At 41.0% G+C, this 19202-nt stretch overlaps 4 protein-coding genes across 4 annotated transcripts; all 4 read left to right on the top strand.

Moving 5' to 3' along the window:
* Positions 1 to 1664: 1664 nt before the first annotated feature.
* On the top strand, positions 1665 to 3069 carry LOC128449335 (trypsin-1). Its single transcript, XM_053432442.1, has 6 exons — positions 1665 to 1824; positions 1924 to 2074; positions 2184 to 2434; positions 2507 to 2643; positions 2734 to 2835; positions 2918 to 3069. Exons 1-6 carry the CDS (start codon positions 1689 to 1691, stop codon positions 2963 to 2965), a joined length of 825 nt encoding a protein of 274 aa, XP_053288417.1. The 5' UTR covers positions 1665 to 1688; the 3' UTR covers positions 2966 to 3069.
* A 1495-nt stretch (positions 3070 to 4564) lies between these two features.
* On the top strand, positions 4565 to 5960 carry LOC128449914 (trypsin-1). The gene is made up of 6 exons (XM_053433268.1): positions 4565 to 4715; positions 4815 to 4965; positions 5075 to 5325; positions 5398 to 5534; positions 5625 to 5726; positions 5809 to 5960. The coding sequence occupies exons 1-6, from the start codon at positions 4580 to 4582 to the stop codon at positions 5854 to 5856; spliced, it is 825 nt and encodes a 274-aa protein (XP_053289243.1). The 5' UTR covers positions 4565 to 4579; the 3' UTR covers positions 5857 to 5960.
* A 1508-nt stretch (positions 5961 to 7468) lies between these two features.
* On the top strand, positions 7469 to 8846 carry LOC128449925 (trypsin-1). Its single transcript, XM_053433283.1, has 6 exons — positions 7469 to 7604; positions 7704 to 7854; positions 7964 to 8214; positions 8287 to 8423; positions 8514 to 8615; positions 8698 to 8846. The coding sequence occupies exons 1-6, from the start codon at positions 7469 to 7471 to the stop codon at positions 8743 to 8745; spliced, it is 825 nt and encodes a 274-aa protein (XP_053289258.1). The 3' UTR covers positions 8746 to 8846.
* A 1509-nt stretch (positions 8847 to 10355) lies between these two features.
* Positions 10356 to 11734, top strand: LOC128450069 (trypsin-1). Its single transcript, XM_053433509.1, has 6 exons — positions 10356 to 10491; positions 10591 to 10741; positions 10851 to 11101; positions 11174 to 11310; positions 11401 to 11502; positions 11585 to 11734. The coding sequence occupies exons 1-6, from the start codon at positions 10356 to 10358 to the stop codon at positions 11630 to 11632; spliced, it is 825 nt and encodes a 274-aa protein (XP_053289484.1). The 3' UTR covers positions 11633 to 11734.
* The last annotated feature ends 7468 nt before the right edge of the window (positions 11735 to 19202 follow it).

Here is a 19202-nt window from a genome sequence, read left to right as displayed (position 1 = left end):
TGCAATTGTGAACTTAAGTTGTGAATTTGTGGGTCACAGATCTTTTCAGTCAATTATTTGGCTCATTAGTTGGAGTTGTGCAAAGCGCATAAGAATGATGATGTTATAAATTGTCCCACAACAAGACCATTAAGGCCATCACAGCTTTACAGTGAAGTTGAATACTTTTACCCTCAAGTCTTGTACTTGTAACATTATATATTTCAAACCATGTTATTGCTATTTTTCCCTCACCTTTGCTCTTTACCTTGTATGATGCATTGGAAATGTTTTTCCTCTCGCACGGCAGCCTCAGCCTTCGTATCTGAATTTGGTTTCCAGATAATCGGTCCTGAGAAGCATCCAGCTGTGAAATGCTGTGTCCATACACATCTAAATTTAGTAGTGTCCTCGAGTGCCCCGCACAATCTGACCACAGGAACTTCCAAACAGCAGGTGCTGGATACAAAACATTTACCAAAGCAAGAGAAAAAGAGTGATAGCAGTTTATGGAAAAACAAAGCAGATTAAGAAACGAACATTATTCTTTGAGATGTAACTGAATGACAAGAAGTAGAACAACTGTGTTGCAGCTCAGGGCCTGAGACCCAGAGCACGTATGGGCATGAAGCACATTTTCTTTGGGATGATTATGAGTTAATGTCCAGCGTACTGAAAAGATCAATTCCTCTGTCGACGTTCCTGTCAAAATGTAATCGATATCTAAATCTAATCTCTGAGAGCATGAATAAGCTCTGACTGGTGACTGAATGAACCAAATCACATGTGGTCCAAACAAAGAAGTATTACAGTATATTTAATGGCGCTATGACAATCAAAGAAAATCAGTGATAGCACGACCAAAACAGGCTCAAAGTAAAACGAACATATCCCGTGATGATTCCTTTTTGTATCATGCAACATATACATGAAGAATTGAACTACTACATGGTGAAGGATTAGAACGACATATATTGCCCAGACAAGAAATTAGTGGTGCACCGATGTATCGGCCGTACATCGGTAGAGGCCGATATTCGCCTCGTTTACTGCCATCGATGCATCAGTAATAAACTTGACTTTCACTGATAGCATTGGCCGATGTTCATTGGTATGTTTTCTGCAGGATGCCAATCTGGCATCCAGATTATATCCCTAGGTGGTTGTACACTCAAACCACCTCAAAACAGGTCAATCTGAGGAGGGCTGTTTTATACAGGCTAAACAGGGTGCAGTTTTAAATGATCCTTGTGGTATTTTGACCGAAATATGTTACAGACATTTCATTAAGACCCCAAGGAACCATATCAACTTGTGGTAAAATTGGCATAATATGTCTCCTTTAAATAAAGTTGAGTTAAACTCAAGATTGTTTCATTAATCTGATTGAATTTGTGCTCATTCAATGATAAGAGTGGTAAAGGGCTGAAATCATTTTAAAAAGTGCTTTTTAAATAATGAGTAATTATTATCCTGGCACAAAAGGGTGAATGAATAACAACAAAAACACTATAAACAAATATCGATATCGGCTGTCTGCTAGATTGTTGTTTAAAACATTGGTATCGGCCAAGAATTTCCATATCGGTGCCTCCCCAACAAGAAATCCATTCTTACTTTCTTAATGCAATGTTTTATTTTTAAGTAATTCTAGTAATCATTCACTTGACCCCAACATCCAGCAGTGGGGATTGGCTCCTCACCGACCAATGATGATTGCCAGAGAGCAGGGCAGCTCACCTGCCTGTGGATATAAACCCAGGATCTTGGTGAAGTCCTGTCATCAACTCGATCACACAGCAACCATGAGGTCTCTGGTCTTCGTTCTGCTCATCGGAGCTGCTTGTAAGTGTCCAATTGACTTGCTTTCTAATAGAAGCCAATTCTTCTCCTTATAGTAAGAACAGAAGTTAACAGGTTTACGTTGCCAACATGTGTTTTCAGTTGCCTTGGAGGACGACAAGATCGTCGGAGGGTATGAGTGCACGCCTTATTCCCAGGCCCATCAGGTGTCTCTGAACTCTGGCTACCACTTCTGTGGAGGCTCCCTGGTCAACGAGAACTGGGTTGTGTCTGCTGCTCACTGCTACAAGTCGTGAGTTTCTCCTTGATGCTATGAAGACAAAGTTTTTCAAGCAGGAATCATTGTGTTTAAACAGCATCATGAAAGTCACCATCAAAACAACCCTCTCTCTCCTTTGCAGCCGCGTGGAGGTGCGTATGGGCGAGCACCACATCAGGGTCAATGAGGGAACCGAGCAGTTCATCAGCTCCTCCCGTGTCATCCGTCACCCCAACTACGACTCCTGGAACATCGACAACGACATCATGCTCATCAAGCTGAGCAAGCCCGCCACCCTCAACCAGTACGTGCAGACTGTGGCTCTGCCCAGCAGCTGTGCCCCCGCTGGCACCATGTGCAAAGTCTCTGGATGGGGCAACACCATGAGCTCCTGTGAGTAATATTCCTGCATTGTTCTCTCAATGTCTGCAGCGCAACTCCTTCTAAATCTATCTTGTTCTCCAGCTGCTAACGGCGACAAGCTGCAGTGCCTGGACATCCCCATCCTGTCTTTCAGCGACTGTAATAACGCCTACCCTGGCATGATCACCGATGCCATGTTCTGCGCTGGATACCTGGAGGGAGGAAAGGACTCTTGCCAGGTGGGAAATATAATGGTCAGGCAGAACGACTATATGTATTCTTGGAATTACATATTAAACTGAATCCTCTGAATCTTCCGCTTGTGTCAGGGTGACTCCGGTGGCCCCGTCGTGTGCAACGGTGAGCTGCAGGGTGTTGTGTCCTGGGGCTACGGATGTGCTGAGTATGGTAATCCTGGTGTCTACGCCAAGGTAACTATCCAAAGAGAAAGATATTTAATCCACAGTGAGACACTGATGAACTGATCTAACTCTGATTCTTCTTCTTCTTCAGGTCTGCCTCTTCAACGACTGGCTGGAGTCCACCATGGCCAGCTACTAAGTGATTGAAGAAAAGTTCAGTCGAGCAGCTCAACATCATTTGCTGTTCATGCTCCTTCTCTTGCACTGGACACTTTGACAAATAAAATCTTTCAAAGCAGATTATTGAGTCTTGTTTTGTGCCATAATTTCACAGAGGAAATTCTTAAATGTTCTTCAGAAAATAGTTGTTGAACATATACTTGTGAAAAGTGTGTTGTAAGTCATTGCAATTAAGAGTCAAACACACTGAAGTAAGATATAAATGTCTGGTTCATTAAAAAAATTACAATAAAGACTTACTATCATCAGCAAAGTACAGGAAATGTATGACCTGGTGTTGTTAAGTCTCCTTATATTATATGTTTGTAGAATTATTGACATGCATTACAAAACTCATTAGCAAAGTTAATATAACAAATAAAAACCCAACCCAGGAACAGTTTTACACGTTAACATGTTTTGTAACATGTTAATAATCTGGAACAACTGATGTAAAAGAGGGAAATATAAAAGAGGTGTTACAAACCCTGATGTCAATAAAATAACTGTTGTAAACTTAGTGCCTCTCAGAACAGTTGATGTTGCAAACCTGGATCCAAAATATATTTTTAAAGAATTAAAAATGTATCTCAAATATAATATTCTGATGTGATGCCTTCATTAAATGCTACTTGTTTAAAAACATATACTTCCCGTCAAGTTTCAGGTGAATGTATGAATTTTAATCATGAACGGTCTGTATCAGGGGCTGTGGGTCGGTTGGAGACTTTATATTTCCTGGGACGGACCAAAGCTCCTGGATTTCTGGACGAATGTTCAAAAAGAGATCGAACAGATTGTGGTTTTTTACTTTGCTTTAGATCCTGAACTTTATTCATTAGGTAGACTCCCTGATATTGTGACGGACAGGGACTTGATTCCTGCATTTAGAACTCTGCTCTTAATAGCAAATCAAATTATAACAGTTTCTTGGTTGAAGCCCCCCCCCCCCCAGACAATGGAGAGACAGGGTAAATGGGTCTTTTCCTTTCTTTATTTGCTTATCTCATTGTTAATATTTGTACTCGTATTTCTCTCATTTAAGATATGTCTCAGGGTTAAGCCATAAAATACTTTCAGTCAATACTGTTATTATTCTATCTACAAGTAAATGGATGTTTTTAATTATGGGCTTATGTACCAGAGACTTGATTTCTGCCATCTCAGAAGAATAATTTAATCGATTAAAATGTAATCGATCTCTAAATATAATCTCTAAGAGAATGAATAAGCTCTGACTGACGAGTGAAGGAGACACATCACATGTGGTCAGAAAAAAAAAGTCACACAGTATTTGATAATATTGAACGGCGCTGTGATAGTTATTAGTCATCAGTGATAACACAACCAAAAACAGGCTCAAACTTAAACATTGTTTAGTTGACATATATCATACGTTGATTCTTTTTTTATATCATGCAACACATATATGAAGAATTGAACCACTGCATGGTTAAGGATTAGAACGACATCAATTTGCTGACAAGAAAAATATTCTTACTTTTTTAATGCAGTGTTTTATTTCTAAGTAATTCTGGAAATCATTCACTTGACCCCAAACATCCCGCTGCAGGGATTGGCTCATCACCGACCAATGAGGATTGCCAGAGAGCGGGGCAGCTCACCTGCCTGTGGATATAAACCCAGGATCTTGGTGAAGTCCTGTCATCAACTCGATCACACAGCAACCATGAGGTCTCTGGTCTTCGTTCTGCTCATCGGAGCTGCTTGTAAGTGTCCAATTGACTTGCTTTCTAATAGAAGCCAATTCTTCTCCTTATAGTAAGAACAGAAGTTAACAGGTTTACGTTGCCAACATGTGTTTTCAGTTGCCTTGGAGGACGACAAGATCGTCGGAGGGTATGAGTGCACGCCTTATTCCCAGGCCCATCAGGTGTCTCTGAACTCTGGCTACCACTTCTGTGGAGGCTCCCTGGTCAACGAGAACTGGGTTGTGTCTGCTGCTCACTGCTACAAGTCGTGAGTTTCTCCTTGATGCTATGAAGACAAAGATTTTCATGCAGATATCATTGTGTTTAAACAGCATCATGAAAGTCACCATCAAAACAACCCTCTCTCTCCTTTGCAGCCGCGTGGAGGTGCGTATGGGCGAGCACCACATCAGGGTCAATGAGGGAACCGAGCAGTTCATCAGCTCCTCCCGTGTCATCCGTCACCCCAACTACGACTCCTGGAACATCGACAACGACATCATGCTCATCAAGCTGAGCAAGCCCGCCACCCTCAACCAGTACGTGCAGACTGTGGCTCTGCCCAGCAGCTGTGCCCCCGCTGGCACCATGTGCAAAGTCTCTGGATGGGGCAACACCATGAGCTCCTGTGAGTAATATTCCTGCATTTTTCTCTCAATGTCTGCAGCGCAACTCCTTCTAAATCTATCTTGTTCTCCAGCTGCTAACGGCGACAAGCTGCAGTGCCTGGACATCCCCATCCTGTCTTTCAGCGACTGTAATAACGCCTACCCTGGCATGATCACCGATGCCATGTTCTGCGCTGGATACCTGGAGGGAGGAAAGGACTCTTGCCAGGTGGGAAATATAATGGTCAGGCAGAACGACTATATGTATTCTTGGAATTACATATTAAACTGAATCCTCTGAATCTTCCGCTTGTGTCAGGGTGACTCCGGTGGCCCCGTCGTGTGCAACGGTGAGCTGCAGGGTGTTGTGTCCTGGGGCTACGGATGTGCTGAGTATGGTAATCCTGGTGTCTACGCCAAGGTAACTATCCAAAGAGAAAGATATTTAATCCACAGTGAGACACTGATGAACTGATCTAACTCTGATTCTTCTTCTTCTTCAGGTCTGCCTCTTCAACGACTGGCTGGAGTCCACCATGGCCAGCTACTAAGTGATTGAAGAAAAGTTCAGTCGAGCAGCTCAACATCATTTGCTGTTCATGCTCCTTCTCTTGCACTGGACACTTTGACAAATAAAATCTTTCAAAGCAGATTATTGAGTCTTGTTTTGTGCCATAATTTCACAGAGGAAATTCTTAAATGTTCTTCAGAAAATAGTTGTTGAACATATACTTGTGAAAAGTGTGTTGTAAGTCATTGCAATTAAGAGTCAAACACACTGAAGTAAGATATAAATGTCTGGTTCATTAAAAAAATTACAATAAAGACTTACTATCATCAGCAAAGTACAGGAAATGTATGACCTGGTGTTGTTAAGTCTCCTTATATTATATGTTTGTAGAATTATTGACATGCATTACAAAACTCATTAGCAAAGTTAATATAACAAATAAAAACCCAACCCAGGAACAGTTTTACACGTTAACATGTTTTGTAACATGTTAATAATCTGGAACAACTGATGTAAAAGAGGGAAATATAAAAGAGGTGTTACAAACCCTGATGTCAATAAAATAACTGTTGTAAACTTAGTGCCTCTCAGAACAGTTGATGTTGCAAACCTGGATCCAAAATATATTTTTAAAGAATTAAAAATGTATCTCAAATATAATATTCTGATGTGATGCCTTCATTAAATGCTACTTGTTTAAAAACATATACTTCCCGTCAAGTTTCAGGTGAATGTATGAATTTTAATCATGAACGGTCTGTATCAGGGGCTGTGGGTCGGTTGGAGACTTTATATTTCCTGGGACGGACCAAAGCTCCTGGATTTCTGGACGAATGTTCAAAAAGAGATCGAACAGATTGTGGTTTTTTACTTTGCTTTAGATCCTGAACTTTATTCATTAGGTAGACTCCCTGATATTGTGACGGACAGGGACTTGATTCCTGCATTTAGAACTCTGCTCTTAATAGCAAATCAAATTATAACAGTTTCTTGGTTGAAGCCCCCCCCCCCCCAGACAATGGAGAGACAGGGTAAATGGGTCTTTTCCTTTCTTTATTTGCTTATCTCATTGTTAATATTTGTACTCGTATTCCTCTCATTTAAGATATGTCTCAGGGTTAAGCCATAAAATACTTTCAGTCAATACTGTTATTATTCTATCTACAAGTAAATGGATGTTTTTAATTATGGGCTTATGTACCAGAGACTTGATTTCTGCCATCTCAGAAGAATAATTTAATCGATTAAAATGAAATCGATCTCTAAATGTAATCTCTAAGAGAATAAATAAGCTCTGACTGACGAGTGAAGGAGACACATCACATGTGGTCAGAAAAAAACAACTCACATAGTATTAGATAATATTTAACGGCGCTGTGATAGTTATTAGTCATCAGTGATAACAACCAAAAACAGGCTCAAACTAAGACATTGTTTAGATGATATATATAATACGGTGATTCTTTTTTGATATCATACAACACATATATGAAGAATTGAACCAATGCATGGTTAAGGATTAGAACGACATCAATTTGCTGACAAGAAAGATATTCTTACTTTTTAATGCAGTGTTTTATTTCTAAGTAATTCTGGAAATCATTCACTTGACCCCAAACATCCAGCAGCAGGGATTGGCTCATCACCGACCAATGAGGATTGCCAGAGAGCGGGGCAGCTCACCTGCCTGTGGATATAAACCCAGGATCTTGGTGAAGTCCTGTCATCAACTCGATCACACAGCAACCATGAGGTCTCTGGTCTTCGTTCTGCTCATCGGAGCTGCTTGTAAGTGTCCAATTGACTTGCTTTCTAATAGAAGCCAATTCTTCTCCTTATAGTAAGAACAGAAGTTAACAGGTTTACGTTGCCAACATGTGTTTTCAGTTGCCTTGGAGGACGACAAGATCGTCGGAGGGTATGAGTGCACGCCTTATTCCCAGGCCCATCAGGTGTCTCTGAACTCTGGCTACCACTTCTGTGGAGGCTCCCTGGTCAACGAGAACTGGGTTGTGTCTGCTGCTCACTGCTACAAGTCGTGAGTTTCTCCTTGATGCTATGAAGACAAAGTTTTTCATGCAGGAATCATTGTGTTTAAACAGCATCATGAAAGTCACCATCAAAACAACCCTCTCTCTCCTTTGCAGCCGCGTGGAGGTGCGTATGGGCGAGCACCACATCAGGGTCAATGAGGGAACCGAGCAGTTCATCAGCTCCTCCCGTGTCATCCGTCACCCCAACTACGACTCCTGGAACATCGACAACGACATCATGCTCATCAAGCTGAGCAAGCCCGCCACCCTCAACCAGTACGTGCAGACTGTGGCTCTGCCCAGCAGCTGTGCCCCCGCTGGCACCATGTGCAAAGTCTCTGGATGGGGCAACACCATGAGCTCCTGTGAGTAATATTCCTGCATTGTTCTCTCAATGTCTGCAGCGCAAATCCTTCTAAATCTATCTTGTTCTCCAGCTGCTAACGGCGACAAGCTGCAGTGCCTGGACATCCCCATCCTGTCTTTCAGCGACTGTAATAACGCCTACCCTGGCATGATCACCGATGCCATGTTCTGCGCTGGATACCTGGAGGGAGGAAAGGACTCTTGCCAGGTGGGAAATATAATGGTCAGGCAGAACGACTATATGTATTCTTGGAATTACATATTAAACTGAATCCTCTGAATCTTCCGCTTGTGTCAGGGTGACTCCGGTGGCCCCGTCGTGTGCAACGGTGAGCTGCAGGGTGTTGTGTCCTGGGGCTACGGATGTGCTGAGTATGGTAATCCTGGTGTCTACGCCAAGGTAACTATCCAAAGAGAAAGATATTTAATCCACAGTGAGACACTGATGAACTGATCTAACTCTGATTCTTCTTCTTCTTCAGGTCTGCCTCTTCAACGACTGGCTGGAGTCCACCATGGCCAGCTACTAAGTGATTGAAGAAAAGCTCAGTCGAGCAGCTCAACATCATTTGCTGTTCATGCTCCTTCTCTTGCACTGGACACTTTGACAAATAAAATCTTTCAAAGCAGATTATTGAGTCTTGTTTTGTGCCATAATTTCACAGAGGAAATTCTTAAATGTTCTTCAGAAAATAGTTGTTGAACATATACTTGTGAAAAGTGTGTTGTAAGTCATTGCAATTAAGAGTCAAACACACTGAAGTAAGATATAAATGTCTGGTTCATTAAAAAAATTACAATAAAGACTTACTATCATCAGCAAAGTACAGGAAATGTATGACCTGGTGTTGTTAAGTCTCCTTATATTATATGTTTGTAGAATTATTGACATGCATTACAAAACTCATTAGCAAAGTTAATATAACAAATAAAAACCCTAACCCAGAAACAGTTTTACACGTTAACATGTTTTGTAACATGTTAATAATCTGGAACAACTGATGTAAAAGAGGGAAATATAAAAGAGGTGTTACAAACCCTGATGTCAATAAAATAACTGTTGTAAACTTAGTGCCTCTCAGAACAGTTGATGTTGCAAACCTGGATCCAAAATATATTTTTAAAGAATTAAAAATGTATCTCAAATATAATATTCTGATGTGATGCCTTCATTAAATGCTACTTGTTTAAAAACATATACTTCCCGTCAAGTTTCAGGTGAACGTATGAATTTTAATCATGAACGGTCTGTATCAGGGGCTGTGGGTCGGTTGGAGACTTTATATTTCCTGGGACGGACCAAAGCTCCTGGATTTCTGGACGAATCTTCAAAAAGAGATCGAACAGATTGTGGTTTTTTACTTAGCTTTAGATCCTGAACTTTATTCATTAGGTAGACTCCCTGATATTGTGACGGACAGGGACTTGATTCCTGCATTTAGAACTCTGCTCTTAATAGCAAATCAAATTATAACAGTTTCTTGGTTGAAGCCCCCCCCCAGACAATGGAGAGACAGGGTAAATGGGTCTTTTCCTTTCTTTATTTGCTTATCTCATTGTTAATATTTTTACTCGTATTCCTCTCATTTAAGATATGTCTCAGGGTTAAGCCATAAAATACTTTCAGTCAATACTGTTATTATTCTATCTACAAGTAAATGGATGTTTTTAATTATGGGCTTATGTATCAGAGACTTGATTTCTGCCATCTCAGAAGAATAATTTAATCGATTAAAATGAAATCGATCTCTAAATGTAATCTCTAAGAGAATAAATAAGCTCTGACTGACGAGTGAAGGAAACACATCACATGTGGTCAAAAAAAACAACTCACATAGTATTAGATAATATTTAACGGCGCTGTGATAGTTATTAGTCATCAGTGATAACACAACCAAAAACAGGCTCAAACTAAGACATTGTTTAGATGATATATATCATACGGTGATTCTTTTTTGATATCATACAACACATATATGAAGAATTGAACCAATGCATGGTTAAGGATTAGAACGACATCAATTTGCTGACAAGAAAGATATTCTTACTTTTTAATGCAGTGTTTTATTTCTAAGTAATTCTGGAAATCATTCACTTGACCCCAAACATCCAGCAGCAGGGATTGGCTCATCACCGACCAATGAGGATTGCCAGAGAGCGGGGCAGCTCACCTGCCTGTGGATATAAACCCAGGATCTTGGTGAAGTCCTGTCATCAACTCGATCACACAGCAACCATGAGGTCTCTGGTCTTCGTTCTGCTCATCGGAGCTGCTTGTAAGTGTCCAATTGACTTGCTTTCTAATAGAAGCCAATTCTTCTCCTTATAGTAAGAACAGAAGTTAACAGGTTTACGTTGCCAACATGTGTTTTCAGTTGCCTTGGAGGACGACAAGATCGTCGGAGGGTATGAGTGCACGCCTTATTCCCAGGCCCATCAGGTGTCTCTGAACTCTGGCTACCACTTCTGTGGAGGCTCCCTGGTCAACGAGAACTGGGTTGTGTCTGCTGCTCACTGCTACAAGTCGTGAGTTTCTCCTTGATGCTATGAAGACAACGTTTTTCATGCAGATATCATTGTGTTTAAACAGCATCATGAAAGTCACCATCAAAACAACCCTCTCTCTCCTTTGCAGCCGCGTGGAGGTGCGTATGGGCGAGCACCACATCAGGGTCAATGAGGGAACCGAGCAGTTCATCAGCTCCTCCCGTGTCATCCGTCACCCCAACTACGACTCCTGGAACATCGACAACGACATCATGCTCATCAAGCTGAGCAAGCCCGCCACCCTCAACCAGTACGTGCAGACTGTGGCTCTGCCCAGCAGCTGTGCCCCCGCTGGCACCATGTGCAAAGTCTCTGGATGGGGCAACACCATGAGCTCCTGTGAGTAATATTCCTGCATTGTTCTCTCAATGTCTGCAGCGCAACTCCTTCTAAATCTGTCTTGTTCTCCAGCTGCTAACGGCGACAAGCTGCAGTGCCTGGACATCCCCATCCTGTCTTTCAGCGACTGTAATAACGCCTACCCTGGCATGATCACCGATGCCATGTTCTGCGCTGGATACCTGGAGGGAGGAAAGGACTCTTGCCAGGTGGGAAATATAATGGTCAGGCAGAACGACTATATGTATTCTTGGAATTACATATTAAACTGAATCCTCTGAATCTTCCGCTTGTGTCAGGGTGACTCCGGTGGCCCCGTCGTGTGCAACGGTGAGCTGCAGGGTGTTGTGTCCTGGGGCTACGGATGTGCTGAGTATGGTAATCCTGGTGTCTACGCCAAGGTAACTATCCAAAGAGAAAGATATTTAATCCACAGTGAGACACTGATGAACTGATCTAACTCTGATTCTTCTTCTTCTTCAGGTCTGCCTCTTCAACGACTGGCTGGAGTCCACCATGGCCAGCTACTAAGTGATTGAAGAAAAGTTCAGTCGAGCAGCTCAACATCATTTGCTGTTCATGCTCCTTCTCTTGCACTGGACACTTTGACAAATAAAATCTTTCAAAGCAGAATATTGAGTCTTGTTTTGTGCCATAATTTCATAGTTTAAATTCATTAAATGTTCTTCAGAGAAAATTTGTTGAACACTTCCTTGTTAAAAGTGTATTGTAAATCAGTGCAATTACAGAAGAGTCAAACACACTGAAGTTAGAGATGATTGTCTGGTTCCTTTGAAAAAATAAATAAAGACTTACTACCATTGGAAAAGTATAGGAAATGTATTACCTGGCGTTTAATGTATGAGGTTTTTAATAGGGATGCACCGATATGGAAATTCTTGGCCGATACCGATGTTTAAAATAACAATCTGGCCGATAGCCGATACCGATACCGATATTTGTTTATTTTATTTTTGTTGTTATTCATTCACCCTTTTGTGCCAGAAAAATAATTAAATAATTATTTAGAAAGCACTATTTAAAAAAATGTCAGCCCTTCATCGCTCTTATCTTTTAATGAGCACAGATTGAATCAGATTTATGAAACAATCTTTGATTTAACTAAACTTTATTTAACAGAGACATATTATGCCCATTTTACCGCAAGTTGAAATGTTACCTTGGGATCTTAATGAAATGTCTGTAACATATTTTGGTCAAAATACCACAAGGGTAATTTAAAACAGTACCTTTTCACCCTGTCTAAAACAGCCCTGTTAAAGTATCATTATAGAGAACGCTCTTCTCATTGATTTACGGTAGCAGTATTGCCCGTTTATTAGATGTGTTACGGCTTCTGTGTGTATGACGTATGTTGTCAGTTCCCTTGTTACCTGTTCATGAGACGGATGAATAGAGCCGGTGCACATGAGAATAAAGTACTTAAGCAGACGCTACGCTCATACTTTTTACACCAAGTTACACTGCGTGAGTCAAGATAACTTAACAAGCCCTCCTCAGTTTTACCTGTTTTGAGTGTCGGGCAGAAATCACATCGCGTAAACACCCACCGTGGCCCTTCGCGATGCTTGTTTTAATTAAACAGTCGGATTCCCCTGGTCCGCACCAGTTCTCAGTCAGCTGCTAGGCGCCAGCCGGAGGGTTCCCCCAGCGGTCGCCGTAGCTGAGGTGATCCGCGAGAAGGGCCCGACACGCGTCCAGAGTGGCCGCCGCTGACCGCGTACCCGGTCCCCTCCAACGGCCCTTCTTCCGCACCGGCGATGGACACCGCCCCGCGGTACAAGAGAAAGAAAGCCCCCCCACCAGTGACGCCGTTAGGCGGCATCGGATGAGAACCTCCCGGTGCCGCACACTGAGCCTCCGGCGGCGCGGAGAGGAGGGCGACGGAGCGACTGCTCCCCCAGCCGCGGCACGTGCCCAGCGGTTTTACCACAAATATGAACATCGGCCAATGATATCGGTGAAAGTCAAGTTTATTACCGATATGCCGATATCAGTAAACGAGGCGAATATCGGCCGCTACCGATGTTCGGCCGATAAATCGGTGCATCCCTAGTTTTTAAGTCTCTTTACATTATAATTCTCAAGAATTATTGACAAACGTCACATAACTCAACAGCAAAGTTAATATAACAAATAAAAACCAAACCCAGAAACAGTTTTCTAAAAATGTTAACCAATAACCTGGAATAAATTATGATAAAGAAGAAAATATAAAAGTGGTGTCAACCCTTTCCATTTATACAATATTGTTTTATAATTTTTCCAGCAAACATCGGCCTGTCAGAACAGCTGACGTTGCAAAATTTTTTTTTATGAACCAACAATCAAAGGCAAACTCCATACACATACAGAGGCACACACACATTAATAAAATGACTTTATATTCTGTCACATAATAGACATATTCCTTTATATAATAGACATCAGAGAGCCAACAGCATAAAAGGATGAAAACACACTGTGGAGGTTTAAATCACCTTGCAAACTGTAGTAGTTGATCAAAACAGAGTCTTGTCCACACTAAAACCTGAGGAATCTTCAGAAAACACATGCAAATCTACAGTGGTGACTACTCATAATTTCAAAAGCTATAGTCTTCAGGACACTGAGAAGGCAACTAATAAGAGACCTTTTCAGGAATCTGACTATCACTTGGAACTTGCAGAGGTAAATGTGTTTCTTCAGATACTAAAAGATATAAACAAGTCGTACAAGACACACCTACATACTTTAGACTTGAAATTAGAACAATCAGAAAATGTATAAATTATGAAATAGTTTATAAAACAAATAATTGATGAGAAAATTATTATCATTTGTTAATAACAGTCAGTTTACTACTTTAGAAGTATTCTTCAAGAATGAACATGACTGAACAACAAACTAATTATTAGTTTACGATTCAGTCTTTGCTGAGCCCGCCAGACTCTCTTCTTCAGGATATCATGAATGGAATTGAAAAGGGAATTGAGAGGAGGACTGAAGAGGAACATGAGGAGGAGACTGAAGAGGAACTTGACGGGGAGATTGCAGATGAATCTGAGGAGGAGATCAAAGAGGAACTTGAGGAAGAAACTTTGCAGGAATATGACTATCCCTCTGACTTCGAGGAGGTAAGTCTGTGACATCAGATATAAAAATATACAACAATTCCTACACAACAGTGAAGAAAATGTAAATGTGAATTATTTATTAATTCATTTAACAAATAATTAATGAGCAAATTATTATCCTTTGTCAATAACAATCAGTTTTCCTTAGACGTGTAACTCTTCTCATTGCATTCAATGTATTATTCATGAGAATTCAAAAATTATGTGTTGTCTGTATCATTTACCTGTAATTTTGTCAAGTTTGATCAGCTATACAAGCAGACGAGTAAAATAGACATGTTAATGATTTGATAAATATACAACTTTACAAATATATTCTTCAAGAATGAACAACAAACTCACAATTATTTTACGTTTCAGTCTCCGCTGAGCTCGCCAGACTCTCCTCTTGAGACTGAAGATGAACTTGAGAAGACTGAAGATGAACTTGAGGAGGAGATCCCAGAGGAACTTGAGAAGACTGAAGATGAACTTGAGAAGACTGAAGAGGAACATGAGGAGGAGACTGAAGAGGAACTTGACGGGGAGATTGCAGATGAATCTGAGGAGGAGATCAAAGAGGAACTTGAGGAAGAAACTTTGCAGGAATATGACTATCCCTCTGACTTCGAGGAGGTAAGTCTGTGACATCAGATATAAAAATATACAACAATTCCTACACAACAGTGAAGAAAATGTAAATGTGAATTATTTATTAATTCATTTAACAAATAATTAATGAGCAAATTATTATCCTTTGTCAATAACAATCAGTTTTCCTTAGACGTGTAACTCTTCTCATTGCATTCAATGTATTATTCATGAGAATTCAAAAATTATGTGTTGTCTGTATCATTTACCTGTAATTTTGTCAAGTTTGATCAGCTATACAAGCAGACGAGTAAAATAGACATGTTAATGATTTGATAAATATACAACTTTACAAATATATTCTTCAAGAATGAACAACAAACTCACAATTATTTTACGTTTCAGTCTCCGCTGAGCTCGCCAGACTCTCCTCTTGAGACTGAAGATGAACTTGAGAAGACTGAAGATGAACTTGAGGAGGAGATCCCAGAGGAACTTGAGAAGACTGAAGATGAACTTGAGAAGACTGAAGAGGAAAGTGAGGAGGAGATTGAAGGGGAACTTGAGAAGACTGAAGATGAACTTGAGGAGGAGATCCCAGAGGAACTTGAGAAGACTGAAGATGAACTTGAGAAGACTGAAGAGGAAAGTGAGGAGGAGATTGAAGAGGAACTTGAGAAGACTGAAGATGAACTTGAGAAGACTAAAGAGGAAAGTGAGGAGGAGATTGAAGAGGAACTTGAGAAGACTGAAGATGAACTTGAGGAGGAGATCCCAGAGGAACTTGAGGAAGAGACTTTGCAGGAACATGCCTCTCTCTCTGACATCGAGGAGGTAAGTCTTTTACATCACATACAAAGGAGTAAAATAAACATGTTAATGATTTGATAAATATACAACTTCACAAATATTCTTCAAGAATGAACAACAAACTCACAATTAGTTTACGTTTCAGTCTCCGCTGATCTCGCCGGGCTCTAGTATTCAGGACATTAAGAAGGACTTTGACGAGGTAAGTGTGTGTCTTCAGATACAAAATAGATAGAAACAATTCTCACACACAAATAATTATTTCTTTGACTTAAACACAGCTGCATCCTTTAGACTTAAAATGACAACAATCAGAAAATGTATAAATCATGAACTATCCTTGTTAGTAACATTCATTTTTTCTTTAGATGTGTATCTCTTTTAAGTTAGTTTAATATATTATTGACTCAATTTCAGTCATTAACTAAATTTCAATCATTCCGTGTTGTCTGTATCATTTACTTGTAAATCTGTCGAGTTGGAATGTTTACAATACATTATATTACATTTTCTCTAGCTGACGCTTTTATCCAAAGCAATTTACAATAAGTGCATTCAACCATGAGGGTACAAACCCAGAACAACTCGTAATTTTGTCGAGTTTGTTCAGCTATACAAGCAGAAGAGTAAAATCAACATGTTAATGATTTGCTAAATATATTAATTTAACTAATCTTCTTCAAGAATGAACAAGAGCAAGCTCAAACATCCAGTCGGGAAGCAACAATTGAGCACATGAAGGCAGAAAGGGCTGATAGCAGGTCAGGGGAAGACCAACAGCATCATGAAGATCAACAGCTGGCTTCTGAGAACAAGACGCCAAGAAGCAGACTTGAAGATGCCCTTCAGGAGAAAGCGCTTGCCCGAAAGCAGCATCAGGAGGACAGAGAGGCTTGCAGAAGACCTGAGGAGCAAGTGAAGAAGGAGGAAGTCTGGTTTTTGCCAGTAAATAATACATTAGAGAGGCTAAAGAAAGCCCCAGCGGATAGAGAGGCACTGATGTGTGACAAGGAAACCCTGAGCCAGCAGACCAATGATATCACGGGTAAATTAGAGGCTATGGAAGCTAAATGTAAAGAAACAGTGTCAGAGAAAGATAATATTATCTTTAAGAATCAAGCCATCATTGTTGAGCTCCAACATTCGGTCGATGAGTTAACAGCACATCTGGGAAACAGTGAAAGAAAAAACGCCCAAATTGAAGATGACCTAATCCAGCAGCAGAAGGATGCAGACAAACTGGACAATCTGACCCATGAAAACCAACAGTTGGCTTCGGAGAACAAGAGACTACAAGTTGAACTGGAGGATGCTCTAAGAGAGATGCAGCTCGCTGGTGACGCCGCCTTATCGGAGCAATTGGTGGAAAGAGATAAACTAGACTCTCTGACCCATGAAATCCATCAGTTGGCTTCTGAGAACAAAAAGCTACGAAGTGAACTTGCCGAGGCTTTACGTGAGAGACATGTGGCCAACATCTCCAAGCAGCGTGATCTTGACGATCTGACTCAGAAAAATCATCACCTGGCTTCCAAGAGCAAGAGGGTACAAGGTGAACTTGAAGATGCTCAAAAAAATATACACCTTGCTCGTGAAGCTGCCATAATCAAGGACCAGGACTACACCGCTAAACTGGACAATTTGAAGATGGAGAATACACAAGTTGTCTCTGAGAACAAAAGGCTACAAGGTGAACAGAAGGATGCTGTGCAGCAGCACCAGGAAGACAGAGAGGCTTGCAGCAGACTTGAGGAACAAGTGAAGATGGAGAAAGCCAGGTTCTTGCAACTAAATAAGAAATTAGCGAGGCTAAAGAGAGGCCAAGCGGATAGAGAGTCACTGATGCATGACAACGAAACACTAAGCCTGCAGAACAACGATATCATGGGTAAATTAGAGGCCATGGAAGCCACATGTAAAGAAACTCTGTTGCAGAAAGATGACATTATCTTTAAGAATGAAGCCAGCATTGTTGAAAACCAACAGCTGGCTTCTGAGAATAAGAGGCTAGAAGGTAAACTGGAGGAACAAGCGAAGAAGGAGAAAGCCAGGTTCTTGCAACTAAATAAGAAATTACAGAGGCTAAAGAGTGGCCCAGCAGACACAGAGGAACTGATGAATGACAAGGAAACATGCAGGATGGAGAACAAGCATATCACGGGTAAGTTAGAGGCCATGGAGGCCAAATATGACCGATTAGTTCAGAGAGACAGAGCTCACTCTCGGCGGAATGAAGAACTCCTGGCACAGAAAGAAGATGTCCTCTTGAAGAATCAAGCCATCAAGCTCCAATATATAGTTGATGAGCTCAGGACACAACAGTCAGAGAGCAAGATGAAACAGGCCCAGCTCGAAGACACCCTAGGTCAGGAACAGATAAAAAGGGCCGTCTTGGAGGAGAGAATTAGTAACACTGCCTCTATTGAAAAACAAAAAATGAAAAACGTTCATTTGGCCTATGCTCTTAAAACAGAGAGGGCCAAAAGTAAGAAATACAGTTTGGAGCTCACGGAAGCCAAGATCAGTCAAGTAAAATTGCAGGAGCGGCAGCATTTTAGTCCATCCCTCCACAACCTCTGACAACCTGCACAAGAAACATGGAGACTTTCATTCTGCTTCCCGTGAGATTCTTCAAAATCTCTGCACCCACCCGAACAGCAGGCGCAGCCGGGGACGGCCAGAAGTCCTTCGGCCTAATCCCAACTCAATCCTTGGCCCTGTGGTGGTTGGAATCTTCCCCTACGAATTGGGACTGCCCTTCAAAAAACCTGCCACGTGGTCATTGTAAACAGACGAGTCAAACGTTTTGCCAGGGATGTTATTGTAATTAAAATGTTTGAGATCTTATATAAACCAATGATATGGTTTGACGTTACTAAAGGGACAATTTAAAAAAAATCCAAATAAAATCTTTGCAAATGCAGGTGAATCAATGACATTTGAAACTGAAAAGCTCGGCTGCTCAGCCTTATTTCACGTATGAATCAACAGCTCAGAGCTTCAGGCTAGCAGAGTTCTGTAGACAACATGCTTTGTTATTAGCGGAGCAGTTAGGTTCAGTTCCTTGCTGATATTCAATCAAGTGCATCATGAGGCTTCCAAGAGGGCTGGTGTGATGTGACACTAGGTATTATCGTGGAAAAAAAAAAGACCGTTAGCATGCTAAAGTTAGCGCATCGCAACCTTTTGTTTTAAGGCTGTTGAGAAATTACCATAATACATTGAAATGATATCAAACTAAGATATTATATTCAACCTTATTAATGGAGAAAATACTACATTTGTGGGTACCTCTCCCAGCTTGCCGGTGATTCGTGAGGCATTGTGGGTACCCCTAGGTTTGAAGTTAGGGTCACAAAAATCTCAGTTACTACGCTTCAATCCCAACAGGTATTGTGTGGATCAATAAACTTTTATCTAATCGTGTCTCATCTTGAATTAATTTCGGATCACCTAAAAACTAATTTCAGCCACGTCACACCGACTCAATGTTTGATTCTAAAGCTTTAAAGCTCTTCATGATTATATTTTAGATCTTATAAAACTAAATGAGCTTTTGACTCCTCGACCTCCGTCATGACACG

This window comes from Pleuronectes platessa, chromosome 10, assembly GCF_947347685.1.
Source record: "Pleuronectes platessa chromosome 10, fPlePla1.1, whole genome shotgun sequence".
NCBI classification, from domain to species: Eukaryota; Metazoa; Chordata; class Actinopteri; order Pleuronectiformes; family Pleuronectidae; genus Pleuronectes; species Pleuronectes platessa.
The sequence above is the reverse complement of the archived record's forward strand: the minus strand, read 5'-3'. Positions and strand labels throughout refer to the sequence as shown.

What these genes read in the sequence shown, in the direction of transcription:
- LOC128449335 (XM_053432442.1), top strand. Translation starts at nt 1,689, where the DNA reads ATGATGATTGCCAGAGAGCAGGGCAGCTCACCTGCCTGTGGATATAAA. An exon ending in GCTGCTCACTGCTACAAGTC is followed by an intron (nt 2,075 to 2,183) that starts GTGAGTTTCTCC and finishes TCTCCTTTGCAG; the next exon opens with CCGCGTGGAGGTGCGTATGG. An exon ending in GGGCAACACCATGAGCTCCT is followed by an intron (nt 2,435 to 2,506) that starts GTGAGTAATATT and finishes CTTGTTCTCCAG; the next exon opens with CTGCTAACGGCGACAAGCTG.
- LOC128449914 (XM_053433268.1), top strand. Translation starts at nt 4,580, where the DNA reads ATGAGGATTGCCAGAGAGCGGGGCAGCTCACCTGCCTGTGGATATAAA. An exon ending in GGGCAACACCATGAGCTCCT is followed by an intron (nt 5,326 to 5,397) that starts GTGAGTAATATT and finishes CTTGTTCTCCAG; the next exon opens with CTGCTAACGGCGACAAGCTG. An exon ending in GAGGAAAGGACTCTTGCCAG is followed by an intron (nt 5,535 to 5,624) that starts GTGGGAAATATA and finishes CGCTTGTGTCAG; the next exon opens with GGTGACTCCGGTGGCCCCGT.
- LOC128449925 (XM_053433283.1), top strand. Translation starts at nt 7,469, where the DNA reads ATGAGGATTGCCAGAGAGCGGGGCAGCTCACCTGCCTGTGGATATAAA. An exon ending in TCTGCTCATCGGAGCTGCTT is followed by an intron (nt 7,605 to 7,703) that starts GTAAGTGTCCAA and finishes ATGTGTTTTCAG; the next exon opens with TTGCCTTGGAGGACGACAAG. An exon ending in GCTGCTCACTGCTACAAGTC is followed by an intron (nt 7,855 to 7,963) that starts GTGAGTTTCTCC and finishes TCTCCTTTGCAG; the next exon opens with CCGCGTGGAGGTGCGTATGG.
- LOC128450069 (XM_053433509.1), top strand. Translation starts at nt 10,356, where the DNA reads ATGAGGATTGCCAGAGAGCGGGGCAGCTCACCTGCCTGTGGATATAAA. An exon ending in GCTGCTCACTGCTACAAGTC is followed by an intron (nt 10,742 to 10,850) that starts GTGAGTTTCTCC and finishes TCTCCTTTGCAG; the next exon opens with CCGCGTGGAGGTGCGTATGG. An exon ending in GAGGAAAGGACTCTTGCCAG is followed by an intron (nt 11,311 to 11,400) that starts GTGGGAAATATA and finishes CGCTTGTGTCAG; the next exon opens with GGTGACTCCGGTGGCCCCGT.